The sequence below is a fragment of the Homarus americanus genome, unplaced genomic scaffold, assembly GCF_018991925.1.
Source record: "Homarus americanus isolate GMGI-L3 unplaced genomic scaffold, GMGI_Hamer_2.0 scaffold52806, whole genome shotgun sequence".
In the NCBI taxonomy this organism is placed as follows: domain Eukaryota; kingdom Metazoa; phylum Arthropoda; class Malacostraca; order Decapoda; family Nephropidae; genus Homarus; species Homarus americanus.
Window position 1 is genome coordinate 9,787,074 of NW_024720773.1, and position 22,414 is coordinate 9,809,487.

A 22,414-nucleotide genomic window follows, 5' to 3' on the forward strand; every position below is an offset into this window, starting at 1 on the left:
CAGGTGAGATGGGTCGAGCACGGTACATGCAGAAAGACAAACAGAAAACATACATGAGTAAGCAACCAAAATTCAAATCACATCATGGCCCTTATACAGTAAAGAAAATGAACTAAGCTCTTCCATAAAAAATGCTAACAACCCACTGTTGATGGGCGTTGGTGCAAACATAACTAAATCTACAAGCAAAAAACATTCTAAAAGATGCTGTGAACTGACATACAGTACCATACCTGCTACACCTTGTGGATCATGGGATCAATACCATTACTGGGGCAAAAGGCAACAAATACACCAAGAACTAATAATGGACTAATCTACTAATCTTTCATTATCTTATGTAACTCAATGTTTTCTGAATTCCAATCAAACTGTCTATGTATCCTTATGGTCCTGTTAAATCACCCAACTATTGGATACAAGAATAAAAGAAAGAATTAAGTAAATAATTAACATAAACCTGTTAGTGGCATTTCTAGCACAAATCTACAGTATTGCCCCTCCCAATTTGTGTCTGTGTTATCAAATTCCCAATAACCTGTCATTCATTACACACTTTTACAGGTCAAAATCCTCAAGAATTCTCATCAAAACAATGCTCTGATAATTTCTACAGTACTGTGTTAGTGTTTTGTTACTATAATAATACTATACTTGGGTTATTGCTAAATACTCTACTGTAAACATTTGTTATTGCTGTTAAAATAATGTTTGGGTTATTTCTGTATATAATAAAATTAGTTTTTGTTACTAAAATAATGCTTGAGTTATGTCAGTAGAATGAAAAATTAGTTTGAGTTATTGAGTCGTCCGAAGATTAGCCCCAGCTTATTTCACCTTTAAGATTAACCACCATAATGCTAACCTAACCTAACCTAACCACCCGACCAAATGCTATTCCTCCAGGTAGCATTAAAGTGTTTCATCAGTAGGTGAAATATGCAAGGGGGAGCTAATCTTCAGGTGATCCAAATTATTTTTCTAAAACCCACCATCAGCTCTTTTATACCTTGAAAGCTTCCATATACTATACAGTGTTTTCACATCCCACAGAAAGTCAGAACAAGTGTCCCATATGTATATTACCATCCTTCCCAATCAAGGTAATAATTCAACCTCCAATATTCACTGCCTACTGTAACTACAATTAATAGATGGTATTATCAAGTGAGACATGAAGTTAATGTACTTTATTGAATTCTAAAATGAAGATCGAAGCTAAAAAAAAAAAAAAATACAAAATCTCTACAGGTGACATCAGACCCTTGCCATAATCTCAAAGTTGATAGTGGCCAAACACTGGTGAACAAACATGGATGGCGTTCATTATTGCCAGAACGATGGAAAAAGTTATTTATCAGACTTAACCAAAATAATCAAAATATAAAGCTGTATACGAGGTTTTCTTTAGTACACAAGTCTTCCTCAAGTTACTGAAGAAAGGTAAAGAACAATGTGTATGGCTGACTGGACGAGGTTAGCACTACTGTATCTCTCCACGGTCGTTTTCTCAATAAGATGAGATTTAAAGGATCATCCAAGTTCAGAGCATATTAAGACCACGTAGAAGCAATTAATACAATTATTTAATACCATATAAGAACAATGCTAATTTAAAAAATCCTACAAGAACTTTATAAACTATTGTAAGATCACTAGGAGCATGTACGACCTTTTATATTAATGTGAGTTAAAACTGTAGAACAAGAGGTAATACAGTAGTTTCCCCATGAGAAGGACTGATTGATCTATGAACCTTTTCTTTGATCCTGAGACCAGACAGTTTGCAGCTAAGACATTACATTATTAATATAATGTACAAATTTGTGTCAAGTTTACCTTAAATTCCTCCAATGTTCCAATAGTTAAGAAGTGATGGGATGGGTTGGGCACAAAATATGGGATGGACGAAGCGGCAACTGAATGCTTCCTCCAGTACAGGAGGCATTGACCTACAGGTTTAAATATCATGATCCTCAAGAAGTAGCATATACATACAGAAGCCCAAAGCTGACCACCTAAGGTCTTGTAAATATAGCAAGAAGAGGCAACATGCTTATCCCAATTAAAATAACAAGATAACCTACTGTAGAAGACAGGATTCTACATGAAGGAGAATAAAAAATGGATATGCTTGAACCCAGAGTGAAATGATGGATGGTATTACTGTACAGGGTTAAAAAAATCTTTTCCCAGTTGGCAAGGTCTAGCAGAAGTCAATTCCTGGCTGAAGTAAATTTCTTACAGTTATACAGTATCAACAAAAGACTCCAAACTAATGGATTACAACTGTATTCCATTTCTTTGTTTAATATGTCACTGTGTAAAAAATTTATATTGCAGAAACTTGTCTTAACGTATCACAGAAATATATAAAAAAATATTAAGAAATGCTGTTAAACTTATCAATGGGAAGGGATGCCACAGGGCTAGTAGATACTGTATCATCCACTACTGGCTGGGTGGAATAGTGACTCAATTGGGAATTTTTCAAACCCTGAAGTCATGAATGATAACAGGACAGGAACATTCTTTATCCTCATTAAATTATATGAAGAAAGAAGAAGAGACGCTTCATGTCATGCAGTAGTTAAACGGTTTACCCAAACAATAATAAAAAGCAAGATCACAGCACACAAAATAGCAAAATGGATGACCACACTACACAGGAACAGTAAAATATAATACAACACAACACACAATAGCAAAGTGAAACACAACATGTACAACCATCATCATTTTGAAGCCATTTTCCACGCTTGCATGGGTTAGCCTTAATTACCGTAGCTGATGGCAGCTGTTGGGTAAGACCAGAATGGAATGTCCCCTCCCCACCACAAACTCTGAGCACCAGCCCAGAAAATGCAGCAGAGAACAGAGGATGAGCACAGTTCTGGTGACTATGTTGCCACCAGGCAACACAACACACAATATCTAAATGAAACACAACAAACAAAACAACAATAAAGTACAGGGGATAACAAATACTGTACTACATAAAAACAACACAAAATGCCAGAATGATGTAACACAGGAAGATGCTCAATGTCAGGCTAGATAATGTGATAGTGGAACACGGCCTGAGTCAGATCAAATGACGTGATGATATAATCGTCCATGGGAGGCGAGTTAGTGTGATGCAGGATACACTGCCACCACAACACTTTCAATAGTGTAGGTAGGTTCTATACCAGGAGGAAATAGCATGATGCAGCAATGTGCCTGTCACAAGCATGTCTGAAAGGGAGCGAGCAAGACAAAGTAACATGATGCAAACAAGATGACATGACAGGCAATCTGACATTATAAAAGCAAATTAACATGACATAAGGAAGATATCACATTAGCAAATCAACATGATGCAGGCAAGCTGACGTAACACATTCTAAAAATCCTCAAATTAACATACAATACAATACACACCCAACAATAACAATGCACAGGACATTACACATACACTGCATTTAAACCAAGAACACTGAGGTAAATACAAGAACAGGTAAAGCAGATACCTACAGCACATTCTCACGCTGATAACACAAAAAAAGTCCAATGTGAGTAGAATTTATCGATAAAAAAGAGGAACAAGCAGGCATGAAACTACTCTACAATGCATGCTCACAACTTTTCATAAAACTATTTGTATGAGATGTTAAATTCTTACCATCATGCAATATTAACCCCATGCAAGTGTGGTATTTTAGTGCCATAAATACCTTGAACAAGATGCTCTATCAAATCCAGTTACATTGTATTCCCCACATGACCTCTCCTGTGTAATGTCATTCACAGCCTAATGTATCAATTTACAGCACAGTGGTTCATTCAGTCTGTGTCATGAATTACAGCACCATGGGTCATTCACTGCCTCAGTCATGGGATACAGCACCATGGGTCATTCACAGCTTTAGTCATGGGTTACAGCACTATGGGTCATCCACAACCTTGGCCATACATCACCATTGTGACGCACTTCAGCTGCTTCTTCCACGAGATAAACTATCTTCCATGAGGTCAGCATTGTTTACACCACAATCATGAAGTACTGGTAAAGCACGACGTCCATAAAGTATCCGACCTATTTTAAAACATAATAACCTCACTCAGCGCGCGCACGCATACACGCACGCACACATGCACGCACGCACGCATGCACGCACGCACATGCACGCACACACACACGCACATGCATGCACGCGCGCACACACACACACACACACACACACACACACGTTTACTAAGACCCCCAAAAATTAGGAGTTATTCATCGGTTAAGTTTCAAAATGGGTCGGATAATTTATGGAAACCGGTCAAAGTAACAACTAAACTGTCATTATTTCCACATAGAAGAAAATGGTTACAGCATGCATTTCATCTTCAGAGTATGATTTAGAATAAAGGCCAAGTCACTGGATTCCTATTATTGCTCAGTAGATGCCTTGTGCCAAAAATGCCATTAACATGCACCGTAAAGTAAAGACAGTATTTTAATGAGTTTCTATAATACATACACACACACACACACCCTAAAATTACAGTATAAAAAAGAAAACTCTTACTTCTAAAACCTAAATGTCTAAGCACACATTCCCATAAAAAGATAAAGAATAAACAGTACTGTACTTAAACATCTCTAAAAATCAAGTATTGGTCCAATAAATCCCTGTTATAGTCAAGTCAGACCCAGAAGACTTACAAGTGGTTTTATCCATCATGTTTACATGCTGCAGCCTGAGCTAACCCACAACACTGACAGCCACCCATGTCATGTCTTAGCCTTGACCACAACCCACAGCATAGTGGATAAAATCATGAGTTGCCTGGGACAAATGTAATGCCATAAACAACTACAGTACTCTACAATACCTACAGTATTACAGGTGTAAAGGTTTACATACTAAAAATCCCAACAAATATTTAAAATAAACAGCAACACGCTTCAAGTCAATAAAAAGCCTCAATCTACCGTAAGACACAACTAAATACCCAAAATAATAACTGCACACACCTTAAAAGTAACTACTGTACATACCTTAAAATTTACCACAACTGTATAACACACTCCTGTAGCTAAAAAAAACCCAAAACTTTACCTACATGAAAAAATATTAACTACATACATACCTTAAAGAGATTTAGAAATATTCTGAGAACTCAAGGCATTACCTTCAAGTGTGACGACCTTGCCGGCTCTCTTTAGCGCACGCACTGCTTCATCATGGGTGGCCTCCTTTAGGTCCTCCCCATTGACAGAGAGAATGGCATCTCCTACATAAAGGTTCTCGGTCAGGTCAGCTGCCATACCCTACAACATACCAGAGAGAGAGAGAGAGAGAGCAGATTAATCACATGGAGAGTGACTTGTATTCTGGAGAAACAAATGTTAATTTCTGTATATTAATTAGTGTACAAGTGTGTGTCGTGTATTCAGAGCCATACGTTACACATCAAAGGAACAACATGTGTAGGGTTATCTAGAAATTGTAAACACTCACTTCATTATGGCTGAGAGTGACCTGTGAATATAAAACTTGAGCAAGAGATAAATAAGGCTGTTTCTATCCTCCTTCCCAGGGGTGGGTTAGTCCCCAAGAAAACAGCAAAATTAAGAAGAAGAAAAAATAGGTGCAGTTTGGTGCACTCTAGAATGAAAATCTGTACTTTTTCTCTCTTTATTTCTTCTACATTTAAGACTGCAGGTGTAGACAAGAGGCTGAGAAGAAAATGAAATGGATTAGTCTCAGAGATTTTTTTTTTGTTATTGGAGTAGTACAGTACATTGTATATTTACTTTTTAAAGAACAGTTTACAGCAGATTGGAAAGACCTAAGACAGTTAAAGAGTTTCAAGAACTACATATATGTACAAACTAGTAAAGAAACACATCCCAAATATAATTTACAAGCATACACACACATCTGGAAGCACATACCCACAGCCACACTCAAACATATATTACATCTATACACACAGTACAACACACCCATACACCCTCCCTCACGTGTACAGTCCCAGACAAAATTCCTGTTACATGCCTGTTCCGTGCTGTACACAGCCTTAATCACCTACTAAAGCTTATAACCAGAGGGCAGCCAAACTCCAGCATTTCATAGTCTCAGGTGAGTAATGACACTTTTCTCTGTCTGTTTAAGCATGCACAATGAACCATAAGCTTTAATTAAAAATCAATATAAAATATTATCAATGGCATAAAATTAAAACAATATATATTTATATATGTTCCACTTACCTTGAAGATTTTAGAGATGAGGATTGGCATTTTGTTCTCCCTTCCACCTTTGATGGAAATTCCAAGGCCATTATTATCAGACTTGCAAATCTGGACGACTCGTTTTTGACTCGCAATTGGTTCGGGAACATCGCTCGGCCCAGTCTCTCCATCTGAGCCTTGGAGATTACTGAGGTCGTCAAGGTCTGTGAGCGTGACGAAAAGATGGTCGGCCTCGAGGGTGAGGCGGGCCTGGTGCCAAGTGCCTCCAACCCCCCCAACGAGGACCTCCGTGTTACCCACCTTCTCTCCCATAATTATCCAGACGTCACATCACCTTAAATACAAACCACAAAAACATATTAATAAACTAATTAACAAGTTATTAAAAATCACACAGGTAGTAAATAAATGAAGTAAAGTGATGAACCAAATTTAAAAAAGAAAGCCTTAACAAGCTAATAAATCCTTACCTACTGCATACATTAAACTCTTATAAAAGCTTAGTCAATAATCCCCATGAATAACCTATACTAAATGGACACAAATTCTTTATACTGTATTCCTATAGTCAGGGCTCTCAAAATTAACTAGCACTCACTATACTTTTGTCTGCATAAACTTGTCACCAATACTGAAGAATAAGCAGACTCACATTCCCATAGCTCAGTTGCTCTTATGATGTACCATACAGCACCATCTACCTTCTATCAAATACCACTTGAGGTAAAATACAGTAAACCCTCGGGATAACGAACTAACTGGTGGAAAACTATTGTCGCAAAAGCCAAAAATCTATTAAAACCAATAACCCAACAATTATTTTGAACTACACTGTGTAACTGTTGGCAACTTGGAAGACTCCTTTCCGACATCCAGCCAAAACTAACTTGAGACAAACAAAACCAAAAATACTGACCTGATAATCCTAAAATATAAAAAAAGCCAAAATTTACAAGTAGATCCATAACTCTATCACTGAGACAATAAAAAAATATTCTGCCATCAAGTAGCTACAGAAGTTTTGGGGTTGGTGTCGGATAAAGAATGTTTCCTACAATCAATTATCATTCCTATCCAAAGCATCAATATCCATGACCGTATGTCTTAAAACTATTATTATTATTTGACTCAATCATTCTATAATCACAAAAGACAAAACTGGACAATTAAAGTCGAAAGAGAGTCTGACAGTCCAAGTGTTAATGGGGGTTGAGGGGGATACAGTGTACTAACACTGCATATAATTGTAACAACTTGAATTCAGATCTACATTGGGTTAGGTTAAGTTCTCATGCTGTCTATCTGAGCTCTTTCAAAAAGTTTACAATTTGGCTACGAATCTGAGCTGATATTAGCATTGACTTGCTCCTAGCTGGTTGGAGAATATAACAGACAATAACTATCTGAGCTGAACCGTTCTCTACTCTGTCGTGAACTTGTGATTTTCAAACCTAACTTAACCTCTGATTTGGTCATCGTCCCTTAGAGTTGCTCTCATTTCCTGCCTCTTTCACACACACATAACGCACTTTATAATAAACAAGAGTTGGCTCGGTGGAGTGTGCACAAGTTTCCGGGCAGCTCTGATCACATTTCCAAAAAGCTGATACTTTACCAGTTGCCAGAGTCTTAATTATATCTATAACATAAGTAAACTCTGAAAGCACAGTGCCAATATAAGTGTGTGTTTGCCAGTGCTTGTTGTTTTTGATATAACAGCCAATAAGGATGCTTGATGCCACAATATAATAGGTATTTCTCGAGTTTTATCAGTTCAAGCCAATATGTTCATTTGGAAAACAAAATAAATACCAAGAAAAATAACTCAAGTCACTGGGGACAACATATACAGTACCTGGAGGCTTAAGAAAAACTGAACACTGTTTAAATGTCAACACAACACCTGGACAACTACCCCACTGGTAAGGAATACACGTAACAGTTCAGTGTTCAGATCCAATATTAACATTTGCTGTATGGACATGTTGAAACCATAGGTATGTCACAGTTCAGATGGCTCAAGGCTTCAAAGAGCAACTGAATTGAGTAATCCACACCCAACCTAGGTCTAATTTCGAGTCCAATTAAAAGATACAAATCCATTCAATAGTTTAAATGTCTTCTTCCTATACAGACCACGACTATAGCCACTACTACACCAGTTCCCTCCCAACAACTCGGCCCCATCAACCTCATGTGAATTCAGAATTTCAACCACTTCCAACAGATTTAAGTGTTTAGTAAGCTGTGTTCGTCCCAGGGCCAACCATCCGCCCACACCTCGTCATTCTCAAGTAGGGGAGAGACAGTAGAGAGAGAGCAGGGGGTGTATTGGGCCACAAGCACAAGCATCCACTAAACCACTTGATCATTCCTCCATGGCATTTAGGTCAGTGATTTACCTCCACTTCCTCATTACTTACTAGTTATTCTCTATACCCCCCTCAGACCTACTCTCACTCCTGACCTCAGTGTAGCGGCCTCCCCTGCCTCTACACCACTAGGAGGACGTAAATTGATACAACCTTGAGCACTCACTTGGGGTTTGATTCTCAGGCTCAGCAATAACAAAGTTGCGTTCGACATAAGGGGAATTTTTTTTTTAAGTGTTTTCTTCCATATTCAGGGATATTTATCGATTTTGAAGATTTATTATCAATATCTAATCAATCTAAAATAAAAATTAGTTCTAGAAAGTTATAGTTTATAGAATGATTAACAAGTGTCTCATGTTAGCTGTACCTTACACCTCTGAGTTAGACTGTGTTCGAAGGGCTGCGTAGTTGTGCTAAAACACTTTTAATTAACAAAGTAACTTAATTATATTTTTAAACGGTTTACATCAATTTTAACTCTATATTATATAAAATAAATATGATTTTATATTTGATTTATTATATTTATTGAGATCCATATTTAGATAAAACAACTTAAGCCAATGTAGAAGCTTCTGTATACAGCGACACTCCAACACTGAACGAAGGTGTGAGAATAGTATCTATTTGTAGAATTATACTGATGATTAACTCTATTTCAAGAAGAGTTTATTTTTAGAATACTAATATTAATCGTAAAAAGAGCGGAAAGAGTTCAATACTGCTTATGCATCACTGTTGTATTAAAGAGGTGTTCAGGTGTGGACTCGAATGCGGGCGGCTCAAGGGATGAATTATTTACGGTAGTGTGAAATGAGTAGCTGGCCTCTCTCTCTCTCTCATTGTTCACTGGCCTGGGGGAATATTATGCTGCCAGGGGAACTTAGGCCTTATTCAACATACACTGAGTTGATTTGTTACACGTGTTTAGACCACAGGATGTTATTAATCAATTGCAGTCACCCAGAACACAGGTAGATAAATTATGTCATTCACGAAGGTAATTTTTTGTCCGTATTCCTATATTTTTTTTTCACTTGTCACACTGAAGATAAATAAACATACATATAATATTTCCTTGTAATATCCGTGTACTGTAATATATACTAACTATCATTTTATTATTTTTCAGAGGTTATTTAAACACTAGACAGGATTTAGAACTGAATAATTTATATGTTCTGTCTCCACATAATAGTTATTGTTTTCATCAACATTAATTATGAATGACTTGAAGGCGATAATATACACACACATACACCTGTTAACAAGTCATCACAGTTTAATGATCAGGGGAAAATAACACAAAAATAATTACATATTTATGAGACACACTAAAATAATAATAATAATAATAATAATAATTCCCCGTTATATACTACCTACTCACAGCTCACTCCCTCAGTCACAGTCAAGAGAGAGATCACCAATTTTCTAGATGTTTGTGAACTAAAGCCAGTCAAGTGTTATTTAATATAAACGTGTTCTCAGTTCAGCGAGGACACTGTCACTCAACACAGTCTGCAGAGATTTACATAATATTTGGTTTTTTTTTGTGCGTGTCGTAGTTATGGGTGTGAAGAAACAGGTGGGTATAGCAGACTTAGTTAAATTAGTCCTTATTGAACTGCCTTTCCTTATATTCGGTCACTTAATTGAATCAGTTAAATTATCTTTATTTAAGGAGAGAAATATTCACAAACGAATCTTTTAAAATATTCTCACACATGGACAGGCTACACATCTCACGCGTTTTTTTTTTTTCTTCTCTCTGAACTCACTATTCCCAAACGTGTAAGGAGATAAGATAATATATTCACTTTTTACTACTAGAGACTGACGTGAATATCGGCAGCAGCGAATATGTCCTGTGTGATGTGAACTTGTTGTGGGTGGTGGGTGGGCGAGGGAGGTGTAAGACACTAGCTGCCGGGGGTGCGTGGAGGCGTGTAGGTAAGCGACTGAACCCGCGGTCGCTCCCAGGCCTGAAAAATGCACTATATATGCACACCACAGCCGCCGCCGCCAAGGTGCATGGAATAACAAAACACGCGCCTTTCACTCTACACGTCATTGACACAAGAGAAAATAATGGAATTTGATCTTCCAGGCGATGTAAACACGTACTAGGGAACAAGATGACGGACGAACAGGGGTCAGAACTACTCACAAACGAGGTATATCGCGTTAGTGTCGTTTCTGGCGGCACTCTTGAGCAGCGATCTACACCTGTCATATTTTATCGGTGTGGGAAGGACAAAGGGAGGAGGAGGAGTGGTTGTCGCTTCCTCAGCCAGGCGGCACTAAAGGGGCACCACAGTCGCTTCACAAGAGCTAACACCCAACACATAACACCATACTTGGGATTAAATCAAGATTCGCACAACCTTATCTTATCTTACCTGAAGAATAACCTAACCTATCCTAGCATAACCTAACCTAGATTAACTTAGCCTAACCTAGTAATAATCTAATCTAACCATATGAGTAACGTCACAAAAATATTTCGAGTCATGGGTTAATAATATCTATCTATCTATCTCTCTATCTATCGACAATACCTATAAAAATATCTAAAAATATCAATACACAGGTTAATTAGTCTACAGGTCCAATTAGTTGACAGGTGTGAGTTGATTAGCTAACAGGTAACTCTCATGACGTCATTCGTTACTTTATCACTGTCGAGTTCATCGGAGAATTAAGGTAACAGATTAAATTTATCTTGAAATTTCAGCCACAGGATATAAGGTCGAATTAATACTCTTACTGGCAAGGATTTTCAACCTAATTTGTCTTGTGGTTACCTCGTTATTGCTTTCGTGTGGGTTATGAAACACTTAATATTAGTTTTAATGTGTGTGTGTGTGTGTGTGTGTGTGTGTGTGCGTGGTTGTATATGTGCGTGCTTGTGTATATGCATATTTTCATGTGCGCGTATGTATGTATGTATGTTAAGGTGTTAAGCTTTAAGATAACTTAACTATGACACAACGATAACACACTAGTTATCAGTACACTCCGTTATCTTAGCTTATCTCACGAGGGTAATCTAATCAGACACATACCTGCACATACACACACACACACACACACACAGGTATATACAGTTAGTTGTGTACCTGTGCTGTGCTGGGCTGTGTTAGCTATAGAACTGGGCTGTGCTGGGCTGGGCTGTGCTGTGAGGAAAAAGGAGGAGACGTAGAGAATTTCTTCACACTGGGAGGACAATAACCCTTGTCTAGGAGGCCAGACAAGGTGTTGAGCCATAGGAGACTAGTGAAGGAGATCGCCCTAAGGTACTTCACTCGTCATGAATCTGCGACTGCCCAGTGTGGCGATCTTCTGCCTGGCGACGATGTATGTAATTCTTCTGATGTCGCCTATGACCTTCGCTGATGGTGAGTAAAGGAATCTATCTATCAGTTTACACGTAAGTCCTTCACCGCCAACACGAGCATTCATAGAGCTAGGTAACGCAACATCACAGAAAGGTTTCTTGTCACCCCTATTATAAAATAAATTCCTTTGTTGAATTATTTTAACCTTAACATAAACTAAAATAACGTCAATAATTACTATATAGTCTCTAGCAAGTTTCGACGCCATGTTAATCCACTGTTTATTATGCTGAATTTAACATGAACGAGTTAAATTGTTTCTCACGTCTTCAAGTATAGAGAAAAAATTAACTTAAGAGCTTTTGAGAATTTAACATTGTGTCGTAACTTAAGTGAATCAGTTAGTTACGATTTAACGTCTTCAGATAAAGAAAATTTTTCACTTACGAACATTTGAGAGACTTAACACAGTGTCGTAAGTAAAGTGAATCAGTTAGTGACGTAGGAATCTTTGAGTATTGGGATCTTTGGGGCCACATAAGACATGCTACGACAAGTGATCAATTTGTGGGAGGAAGAGAAGCAGTGTCGTAGATAACAGCTTCGAGAACTTATTACTTAGATAACGATAACAAAGGTAGTGTAGTTAAGATAGGCTGTGAGTGTCATGTGTTTTGGGTGTTATATCTGAGAGAGAGAGAGAGAGAGAGAGAGAGTTGAAGCAGAGTGGAATCTAATCTCGTAAAAACAAAAGCTTAATATCTGATTCTATCCACACACACACACACACACACACACACACCTGGTCGCCTTCTTAATATCTGGTGAAATACCTGGCTAGGAAGGAATCCCCGCCGCCTCCCGTGAATGAGAACTATCTTAATATTAGTGTACTCTACGGCTTAACTCTCTCTCTTTACTTTCTGTCTCCTCATTCCCTCCTTTTCTCCTCCTCCTATTTCCTTTATCCACTCCCTCATTTTTGTCTCTCCCTCTCTCTCACTCATTTTCTCCCTTATCCAATTTTCTTATTCTCCCCGAGTCATTATATCACCCCCTCCCCCCCCTCATCATCCCCCCCTTCACTGTGTAACTGGCCAATGAGAGACGTGATAGTCGATGACGTCATGCAATAGGAACCAATGGTATGCTAAACATGTGACAAAAAAATCTTACTATGACGTCATAAACAAAAACAACAGAGAAATACAATACAATAAAGGAGTAGAGATAGTGAAGGAAGGAAGGAAGTAAGGAAAGAAGGAAGGAAGGAAGGAAGGAAAGAAAGGAAGAAAAGAAAGGAAGGAAGGAAGGAAGGAAGGAAGGAAGGAAGGAAAGGAAGGGAAGGAAAGAAAGGACGAAGAAAGGAAAAGGAAGGAAGGAAGGAAGGAAGGAATGAAAGGAAGGAAGGAAGGAAGGAAGGAAAGGAAGGAAGGAAGGAAGGAAGGAAGGAAGGAAGGAAGGAAGGAAGGAAAGGAAGGAAGGAAGGAAAGAAAGGAAGGAAGGAAAGAAAGGAAGGAAGAAAGGAAAGGAAGGAAGGAAGGAAAGGAAGGAAGGAAGGAATAGAGCGTAGGGTGTAGGAGTAAGTACAGACACTACCTAACGAAAGAAGCTCCCTAACAATAAGTGTGTTTACAGAGGGCCTTAGGGGGATAATTTTACCCTCCTCCTTCCTTCATTTCTTTCCCTTAATGAGAATCACGTGTGGTAGGAAGTAACAACCCACAAACAAAGTGCTGGTGAGAGTTTAGCCCTTATATCACTTGTACGTAAGGGTCGTGTTGAGAGGTGTTAGAGGGGTGGTTTGTTTACGTCTGTGTTGAGTTACGCCTTCCTTGAGCCCCCTCCCTCCCTCTCTCCTCCCTCTCTCTCCCTCCTTCCCCTCCCTCTCTCCCCACCTCCCTCCCTCCTTCCCCCTCCCTCCTTCCCTCTCTCCCTCCTTCCCCCCTCCCTCTCTCCCTCCTCCCTCCTTCCCCTCCCTCCTCCTCCTCCTTCCTCCTCCCCTCCCTCCTCCTCTCTCCCTCCTCCCTCCCTCTCTTCCTCCTCCCTCCTCTCTCCTCCCCTCTCCCTCCTCCTCCCCCTCCCTCCTCCTCCTCCTCCTCCTCTTCCTCCCTCTCCCTCCTCCCCTCCCCCCTCCTCCTCCTCCCTCCCTCCTCCCTCCCTCCTCTTCCTTCTTCCTCCTCCTCTCTCTCCTCTCTTCCCTCCCTCCTTCTCCCCTCCCTCCCTTCTTCCTCCTCCTTTCCCTTCCTCTCCCTCCCTCCCCTCCTCCTCCTTCCCTCCTCCTCCCTTCTTTCCTTCCTTTCCCACCTCTCCCTCTCTCCTGTTTTTACCCGTGTTGGGATTTGGAGTGACAAGGGAAGTGGAGGGGAGGGATGGAGGGATAAGGAGGTATGGAGGGATGAAAAGAGGGAATAGAAGGAGAGGTGACGGAGGAGAGGCAAACGAAGGGAAAGAAGGAAGGAAGGAAGAGAAAGAGGGGTGAGGGAAGGAAGGAGGAAGGACAGAAGGAAGGAAGAGAAAAGAGGTGAGGAAGGAAGGAAGGAAGGAAGGAAGGAAGGAAGGAAGGAAGACAGAAGGAAAGAAGGAAGGAAGGAAGGACAGAAGGAAGGAAGGAAGGAAGGACAGAAGGGAAGGAAGGAAAGGAAGGAAGGAGGGAAGGAAGGAAGGACAGAAGGAGGGAAGGAAGGAAGGACAGAAGGGAAGGAAGGAAGGACAGAAGGAGGAAGGAAGGAAGGACAGAAGGGAAGGAAGGAAAAGGAAGGAAGGAAGGAAGGAAATATTCTAACATCTTCTACCAACTCTCTTCACTATACAATGTACAACCTGTGTGTGTGTGTGTGTGTGTGTGTGTGTGTGTGTGTGTGTGTGTGTGTGTGTGTGTGTGTGTGTGTGTGTGTGTGTGTGTGTGTGTGTGTGTGTGTGTGTGTGTGTGTGTGTGTGTGTGTGTGTGTGTGTGTGTGTGTGTGTGTGTGTGTGTGTGTGTGTGTGTGTGTGTGTGTTACAGTCACTCTCAGTAATGGTTGGGAAGGAGTCAGTCAATCAGAGGGAGAGAGAGAGAGAGAGAAATTTTAATATTGTTGAATAATATACTGAAAGAGATGTATCTAGGTTAGGTTTGGTTAAGGTTAGGGGTGTGTTTGGTTAGGTTAGGTTAGGTTAGGTTATGTGTTTGTTAGGTTAGGGGTGTGTTTTGGTTAGGTTAGGTTAGGTTATGTTTGGTTAGGTTAGTTAGGTTAGGTTATGTTTTGGTTAGGTTAGTGTTTGGTTAGGTTAGGTTATATTTGGTTAGGTTAGGTGTTTGGTTAGGTTAGGTTTGGTTAGGTTAGGTGTTTAATTTTAGATAACACGTTAGTTCGATGATTAGGTTAGGTTAAGTTAAGTTAGGTTAGGTTAGGATTGGCTATATCTAATCTAAACTAATTGATTGTATGCAAATCTAATCTAACCTAATTATTAGCAATCCTGTTAAAATATATCACATATCTTAGTCTAACCTAACCTAACCTAACCTAACCTAACATAACCTAACCAAACATAACCTAACCTAACATAACCTAACCTAACATCAATCCTCACCAACACCTGTTCTCACCTCATCAACACCTGTTCTCACCTCATCAACACCTGTTGTCACCTCATCAACACATGTTCTCACCTCATCAACACCTGTTCTCACCTCATTAACACCTGTTCTCACCTCATCAACACCTGTTCTCACCTCATCAACACCTGTTCATCAACACCTGTTCTCACCTCATCAACACCTGTTCTCACCTCATCAACACCTGTTGTCACCCCATCAACACCTGTTGTCATCTCATCAACACCTGTTCTCACCTCATTAACACCTGTTCTCACCTCATCAACACCTGTTCACCTCATCAACACCTGTTCTCACCTCATTAACACCTGTTCTCACCTCATCAACACCTGTTCTCACCTCATCAACACCTGTTCTCACCCCATCAACACCTGTTCTCACCTCATCAACTCCTGTTCTCACCTCATCAACACCTGTTCTCACCCCATTAACACCTGTTCTCACCTCATCAACACCTGTTCTCACCTCATCAACACCTGTTCTCACCTCATCAACACCTGTTCTCACCTCATTAACACCTGTTCTCACCATCAACACCTGTTGTCACCTCATTAACACCTGTTCTCACCTCATCAACACCTGTTCTCACCCCATCAACACCTGTTCTCACCTCATCAACACCTGTTCTCACCTCATTAACACCTGTTCTCACCCTCATCAACACCTGTTCTCACCTCATCAACACCTGTTCTCACCTCATCAACACCTTTCTCACCCCATTAACACCTGTTCTCACCCCATCAACACCTGTTGTCACCCCATTAACACCTGTTCTCACCCTCATCAACACCTGTTCTCACCTCATCAACACCTGTTCTCACCTCATCAACACCTGTTCTCACCCTCATCAACACCTGTTCTCACCTCATTAACACCTGTTCTCACCTCATCAACACCTGTTCTCACCCTCAACACCTGTTCTCACCTCATTAACCCTGTTCTCACCCCATTAACACCTGTTCTCACCTCATCAACACCTGTTGTCACCTCATAACACCTGTTCTCACCTCATCAACACCTGTTCTCACCCCATCAACACCTGTTCTCACCTCCATCAACACCTGTTCTCACCTCATCAACACCTGTTCTCACCTCATTAACACCTGTTCTCACCTCATCAACACCTGTTCTCACCCATCAACACCTGTTCTCACCTCATTAACCCCTGTTCTCACCTCATTAACACCTGTTCTCACCTCATCAACACCTGTTGTCACCTCATTAACACCTGTCTCACCTCATCAACACCTGTTCTCACCTCATCAACACCTGTTCTCACCTTCATCAACACCAATCCTCACCTCACCAACACCTGTTCTCACCTCATCAACACCTGTTCTCACCTCATCAACACCTGTTGTCACCTCATCAACACATGTTCTCACCTCATCAACACCTGTTCTCACCTCATTAACACCTGTTCTCACCTCATCAACACCTGTTCTCACCTCATCAACACCTGTTCTCACCTCATCAACACCTGTTCTCACCTCATCCCAGCTTCCTGTTCTCACCTCATCAACACCTGTTTCTCACCCCCTCATTAACACCTGTTCTCACCTCTCATCAACACCTGTTCTCACCTCATCAACACCTGTTCTCACCTCATCAACACCTGTTCTCACCTCATCAACACCTGTTCTCACCTCATCAACACCTGTTCTCACCTCATTAACACCTGTTCTCACCTCATCAACACCTGTTCTCGTCTCCCCAACAGTCACAAGACACTGTTATAACTTCACCTGGCCCGGCACCAACACGTCTCTGGACTGTGATGAAAAGAAACTGGACGACAACAATAAACCTATCCCTTGTCTCTACCCTCTGGTGTACACAGGTAAGATAGCTCACTTTACTGTCTCTCTCTAAGTAAAATAGCTCACTTCTCTCTCTCTCTAAGTAATATAGCTCACTTTATTGTCTTTCTAAGTAAGATAGCTCACTTTCCTCTCTCAATCTGTATAAGTCAACTTGATTGTCTTGTTTACAGAAGTCATCCTAATTGTTTATTTTTTCTTACAGTACGATATATGTATGTTGTGTTGTCAAAGTAAGAGAAACAATTGAGACCCTGCAATTGTGTAAATGAGGCAGAAAGTCAGATCAACAACCTGGGACTTGGTCACGATTTTTTTTATGCCATATGGCAGCAGGGTCTACCAGGGTCTACACAAGTTATCCTAAGTGATTATTTTGTTTAGTTTGCTTAATCAACAGATATTTCCTCTCCCGCCCCCCCTCAGTTCCCTACTACAACCCCCCTAACATCACGGCCCTGGAGTTGTACTGCACCAAGAACGTGTGTCCTGACTTTAAGTGTAATGAGAAGGACAAGAAGTGCATCAGCTACTCCTGGTACGATGTTAATGGTGAGTAACGGCTTGTACGATGTTGAATGGAATTTTGAATTGAATGTTAATGGTGAGTAACAGCTGGTGCGATGTTGATAGTGAGTAATGGCTGGTACGATGTTGATGGTGAATAATAAAAAACCTAAAAATTATTATTTTAACATCAAAAGCGACATTTATACACCTACAAAATAATAATAATAATAATAATAATAATAATAATAATAATAATAATAATAATAATAATAATAATAATAATAATGATAATAATAATAATAATAATAAAAATAATAATAATAATAATAATTATAATAATAATAATAATAATAATAATAATAATAATAATAATAATAATAATAATAATAATAATAATAATAATAATAATAAATTTATATCAATAGATAAATATGTATACAGATGAACACGAATATACAAAGAAATTAACATTACTGAAGTGTATTTTTTTTTACTTATTTCAAAATCTGACCAATCTTTTTATTCAATAACTTTAAAACACAAGTGGAGAGAGAGAGAGAGAGAGAGAGAGAGTTTCTCTAAGTGTCGCCCACCACTACTCTACGCTTATATAAATAATGTATTTCCTCGTTGGAATAAAAATAATGAAACACCAACCACTTTTTACAAATTTAATTGAAAAATATAATCTGCTGGAAAAGGGTGGAGACATTTTGTGAGGCCGGCGTTACGTCACTACAGGTAAATATAACTGCCAGTTCGTGTTTATCGTAAAATATATATTTTTTTATATTATCAAACGTCGTTTTTTATCATAACATAATTTACTAACTTATCATTAACTGTGAACCGTGACACGTCAAACTCAGTTATCCTACAGCTTCCATAGTGGGTATACGCCTTAGTTTAATACCATATAATAATATTGATATTTTTTTTATTTAATTGCTGTTATATCGTTTTTATTATATATATCTGTATCAAAGACAGTTATACTCTAAATTATTTCCGTTTATGTCAAATATATTTTGTATTTTAGTTACTTAGAATATACAGCCAATAAGAGGAAAGAAAATAAGAATGGTTGACCCTTAATTTCTTCACAGCAAAAAATATAAATAAAGTTAATCTCTGTGAGGTAAAATAGAAACAGATTTACCTGGTTTGTCTTATATTTTCAAGCCTTTAAGCCCTCTCCCTCTCACTCACTCCTCTCTCCCCTCTTACCACCCTACTCTCAGACCTCTTATCACTCTCACCACCCCTGACTTACCCTCCTCCCACTCTCACCACCCCTCACCCTCCTCCCACTCTCACTACCCCCACTCACCACCCCTCACTTACCCTCCTCCCACTCTCACCACCCCTCACCCTCCTCCCACTCTCACTCACCTCCCACTCACCACCACCTCACCCCTCCTCCCACTCTCACCACCTCACCCTCACTCACCCCCCACCTCACCACCCCTCCACTCACCCTCTCACCACTCTCACCACCCCTCACCCTCCTCCCACTCTCACCACCCCACTCACCACCCCTCACTTACCCTCCTCCCACTCTCACCACCCCACTCTCCCTCAACCAGATCGATTGGCAAACTACTCCCTCTTCTGTGGCAGTCTGGCTGACCATACCAATGCAGACGACCCGACCGTCAAGAGTTCTGGGTGCTGGGAGCAACGAGTCGGCACACACACAAGGAAGGTCTGCGTGTGTGACGACCACGACTACTGCAACGCTGCCTTCGCCTCCTACCCCGTCGTCTCCTTCGGGTTGTTCCTCATGATGTTACTTCCTGTGGTTGTCGAGCAGATAGCTAAAACATCATTGTATTAAGGGTGTGTGTAGGTGTGTTTAATCTGTCTGGATTTTAAGGTCTATTGATCATCTGTCACATCTGTATACACACACATAGAGCCTTGCTGACATTAAACATCTGTTACAGTTGCATAAATGAAGTTCTGTACACATTCTGTAAACCTAGCCTCCTCCCCCGTCTCACAGGATTTGACGCAGCTGTTAATGGGATCTGGATTTACACCTATCCGCACCTGCTAAAGCTATCGAGTAAGAGTATTGACAGGTGTCTCAGTCTGACCACTCGCTAGGTAGTGTTAATATCTATGTCGTGATGAATGTATAGAGTGATCAAAGCATGAAGTGATTATCTCTCTCTCTCTCTCTCTCTCTCTCTCTCCCTTTACAAGCCCCTCTGAGTAGTTGGATTCTAAAAACGTTTAGAGGTTAAAGAAAACAAAATTAGGATCACATCCCCTATCCATATCATAAAGCTTCGAATACTCTCTCAGTACATATGAACAAATGAGCATCGATTTCCTCCTGATTGACATTAAGCCTCTAAATATGTTTTTCTTAAGTGAAGCACAAAATAATTCAGATATGTAATACACTGAAAAGTACTTTAATGCAGTGATTGATAATGTGTTTATAAAGAAAAATATATAATGCTGATTTCGTAGTCGTGAAAAACGTAGCAATTGTGTGATATTTGTAGCTCTTATAAACAAGTATATAATGCTCCTTCCCGGTCCCTAAATGGTAGTATTGCCGTAGAGCGTTCATAAATAACCAGATAATGCTTCTTCCAGGGCCACCAAACTGTACCAATACTGTGATCTCTGTAGGCTTTGTAAACCACGTCATGCTCCTTCCCGGGCCCCTCGACACACCAGCACTATAACAGCTGCAGCAGTGATCGAAAAGAAGACTATGGTGGTTAGGGCCGGACCCAGACCTCAAATTTGACAGATACAAACTTTCAGATACTAAGGAATTCGTCATTTTATTTAAGAAAATGTGGATACTTTCTGGATACTTTTTAGAAGATTATGGATACGTTTTTACTTTGTTAGTTCTTTTGTGGATACGTTTTTATTTTTCACACTGGCAACACTGTAGCCAAGACTTACGGACGCACAGTTCAACATGCCGGGTAGATCGCGTCCCTGCGTTATTTGCAAAAGGAGAAAGGATACACATCCACATTTTCATTTTCATCGGTTTCCAAAAGACAGAGATACGCAACTTAAGTATTTAATCTCTTGTGAGTTACAGTAAAAATGTGCAATTATATATAGAAATACATTTCAAATCAGAGGCAGCAGCTTCATCAGTCACTCCGACTCACTTGATACGAATTTGACAGGAGTCGTAGCTGGCAAAATGCCATTGACATTCCCAGAATATACGTGAAGAACTGTGAGGAATTGCACAGAAGTTATCGAGTGTGCTTTTTTCCTTCATAATATATATATATATATATATATATATATATATATATATATATATATATATATATATATATATATATATATATATATATATATATATATATATATATATGTGTGTGTGTGTGTGTGTGTGTTAATGATTCATAATAATATTTATTATTAATAGTTAATGTTATTTTTTATGGTAATGTTAATATTTACATGTATCATGTTAGATGAAATATTATAATACATGAGTAACCAAGACACAACTTGAATATTTGGTTTTGTGTTTGTTTAATTCAATAAAGATAAACAATAAGAATGCCTTTTAATAGCCAAGAACTCTATTGAAAACAAAGTCATTTATTCCCCATATTTATGTCACGGCATGACAGGTGATTCATCACTTGCAGTAATTGTATGATAATAGTGCAAGAGAGAAGATTTTGTGTCTTTTAATTTCTGAACTCAACTAAGATCTTGAGGCAATGGAGTATGCATGTATACATACATAAATGAAGATTGATATGTTTAAAATAAATGGAAAAGGTGAAAAACATCACTCATGACCTCACAGTAACGTCTACGACGTCACGAATAGATTTTAGACTCAGCCAATAGATGGCGCTATAATTAAGGTTTCTGGCAACTGTACCGTACACGCATTTCACATATTTTAGGTGGAGCTTTCCTATCTTGATTAGAATATCTTCTTTTGGGGCTGTTCTCGTCACTCGTGTCCGGACTCCGAAGGTGTTGTGTACGAGAGATTACTGCCGTGTTGTGGTTGGGTTGGGTCGAGGACACCGCGACTGCAGACAGTGACGTTCATCGGCAGCCTTACCTCAGCAGCCCCGTCCAAGCTAAGTACCAGACCATTCACCTTTATTGATGTAGAAGGGATACTTTTGGGATACCTTTTAATTTTTATGGGATACTTTTTTATTATCATGGTGTCATTTGGGATACATTTAATTTGTTTTCCACTGGGAATACTGAGGGTAATAGTGGAGCAGACGGCTAGCTCCAGGAGTAGTTTATGGAATTCGTTCATAAATTCCAGTTCTTTTTGGAGGACATAAGTGCATTGGTTGAATCGGCCTTGATCCGGCCCTGATAGTGGCATAATGCTTCATCAAGGATCACAGAACACGAAAAAAAAATTCTTAACGTGATGTCACTCTTCCCATGATCCTCTACGCTGGAGGTAATACACGAATGGCGAATGAGGTGTAGTGTACACAGCTACTAACGTGTGGCAGTGACGGACAGAAACTTTTTTTTTCACATTCAGATAAAGC

At 39.6% G+C, this 22,414-nt stretch overlaps 2 protein-coding genes across 12 annotated transcripts in view; one reads left to right on the forward strand and one right to left on the reverse strand.

The window, feature by feature from the left end:
• LOC121861053 (beta-1-syntrophin-like) overlaps window positions 1-10,849 on the reverse strand; it is a 31,560-nt gene extending 20,711 nt beyond the window's left edge. The window contains exons 1-3 of one of the 11 annotated variants that reach the window (XM_042358571.1): window positions 10,778-10,849; window positions 6,251-6,566; window positions 5,167-5,305 (exon numbers count right to left, since the gene is read on the reverse strand). In XM_042358571.1, the coding sequence (XP_042214505.1) occupies window positions 5,167-5,305; window positions 6,251-6,544 (433 nt within the window). In that variant the 5' untranslated portion in view covers window positions 6,545-6,566; window positions 10,778-10,849. The other 10 variants (XM_042358568.1, XM_042358561.1, XM_042358572.1 and 7 more) reach the window with 10 other exon arrangements.
• An 846-nt stretch (window positions 10,850-11,695) lies between these two features.
• LOC121861054 lies at window positions 11,696-21,153 on the forward strand. The gene is made up of 4 exons (XM_042358573.1): window positions 11,696-12,008; window positions 17,270-17,389; window positions 17,796-17,921; window positions 19,466-21,153. Exons 1-4 carry the CDS (start codon window positions 11,921-11,923, stop codon window positions 19,714-19,716), a joined length of 585 nt encoding a protein of 194 aa, XP_042214507.1. The 5' UTR covers window positions 11,696-11,920; the 3' UTR covers window positions 19,717-21,153.
• The last annotated feature ends 1,261 nt before the right edge of the window (window positions 21,154-22,414 follow it).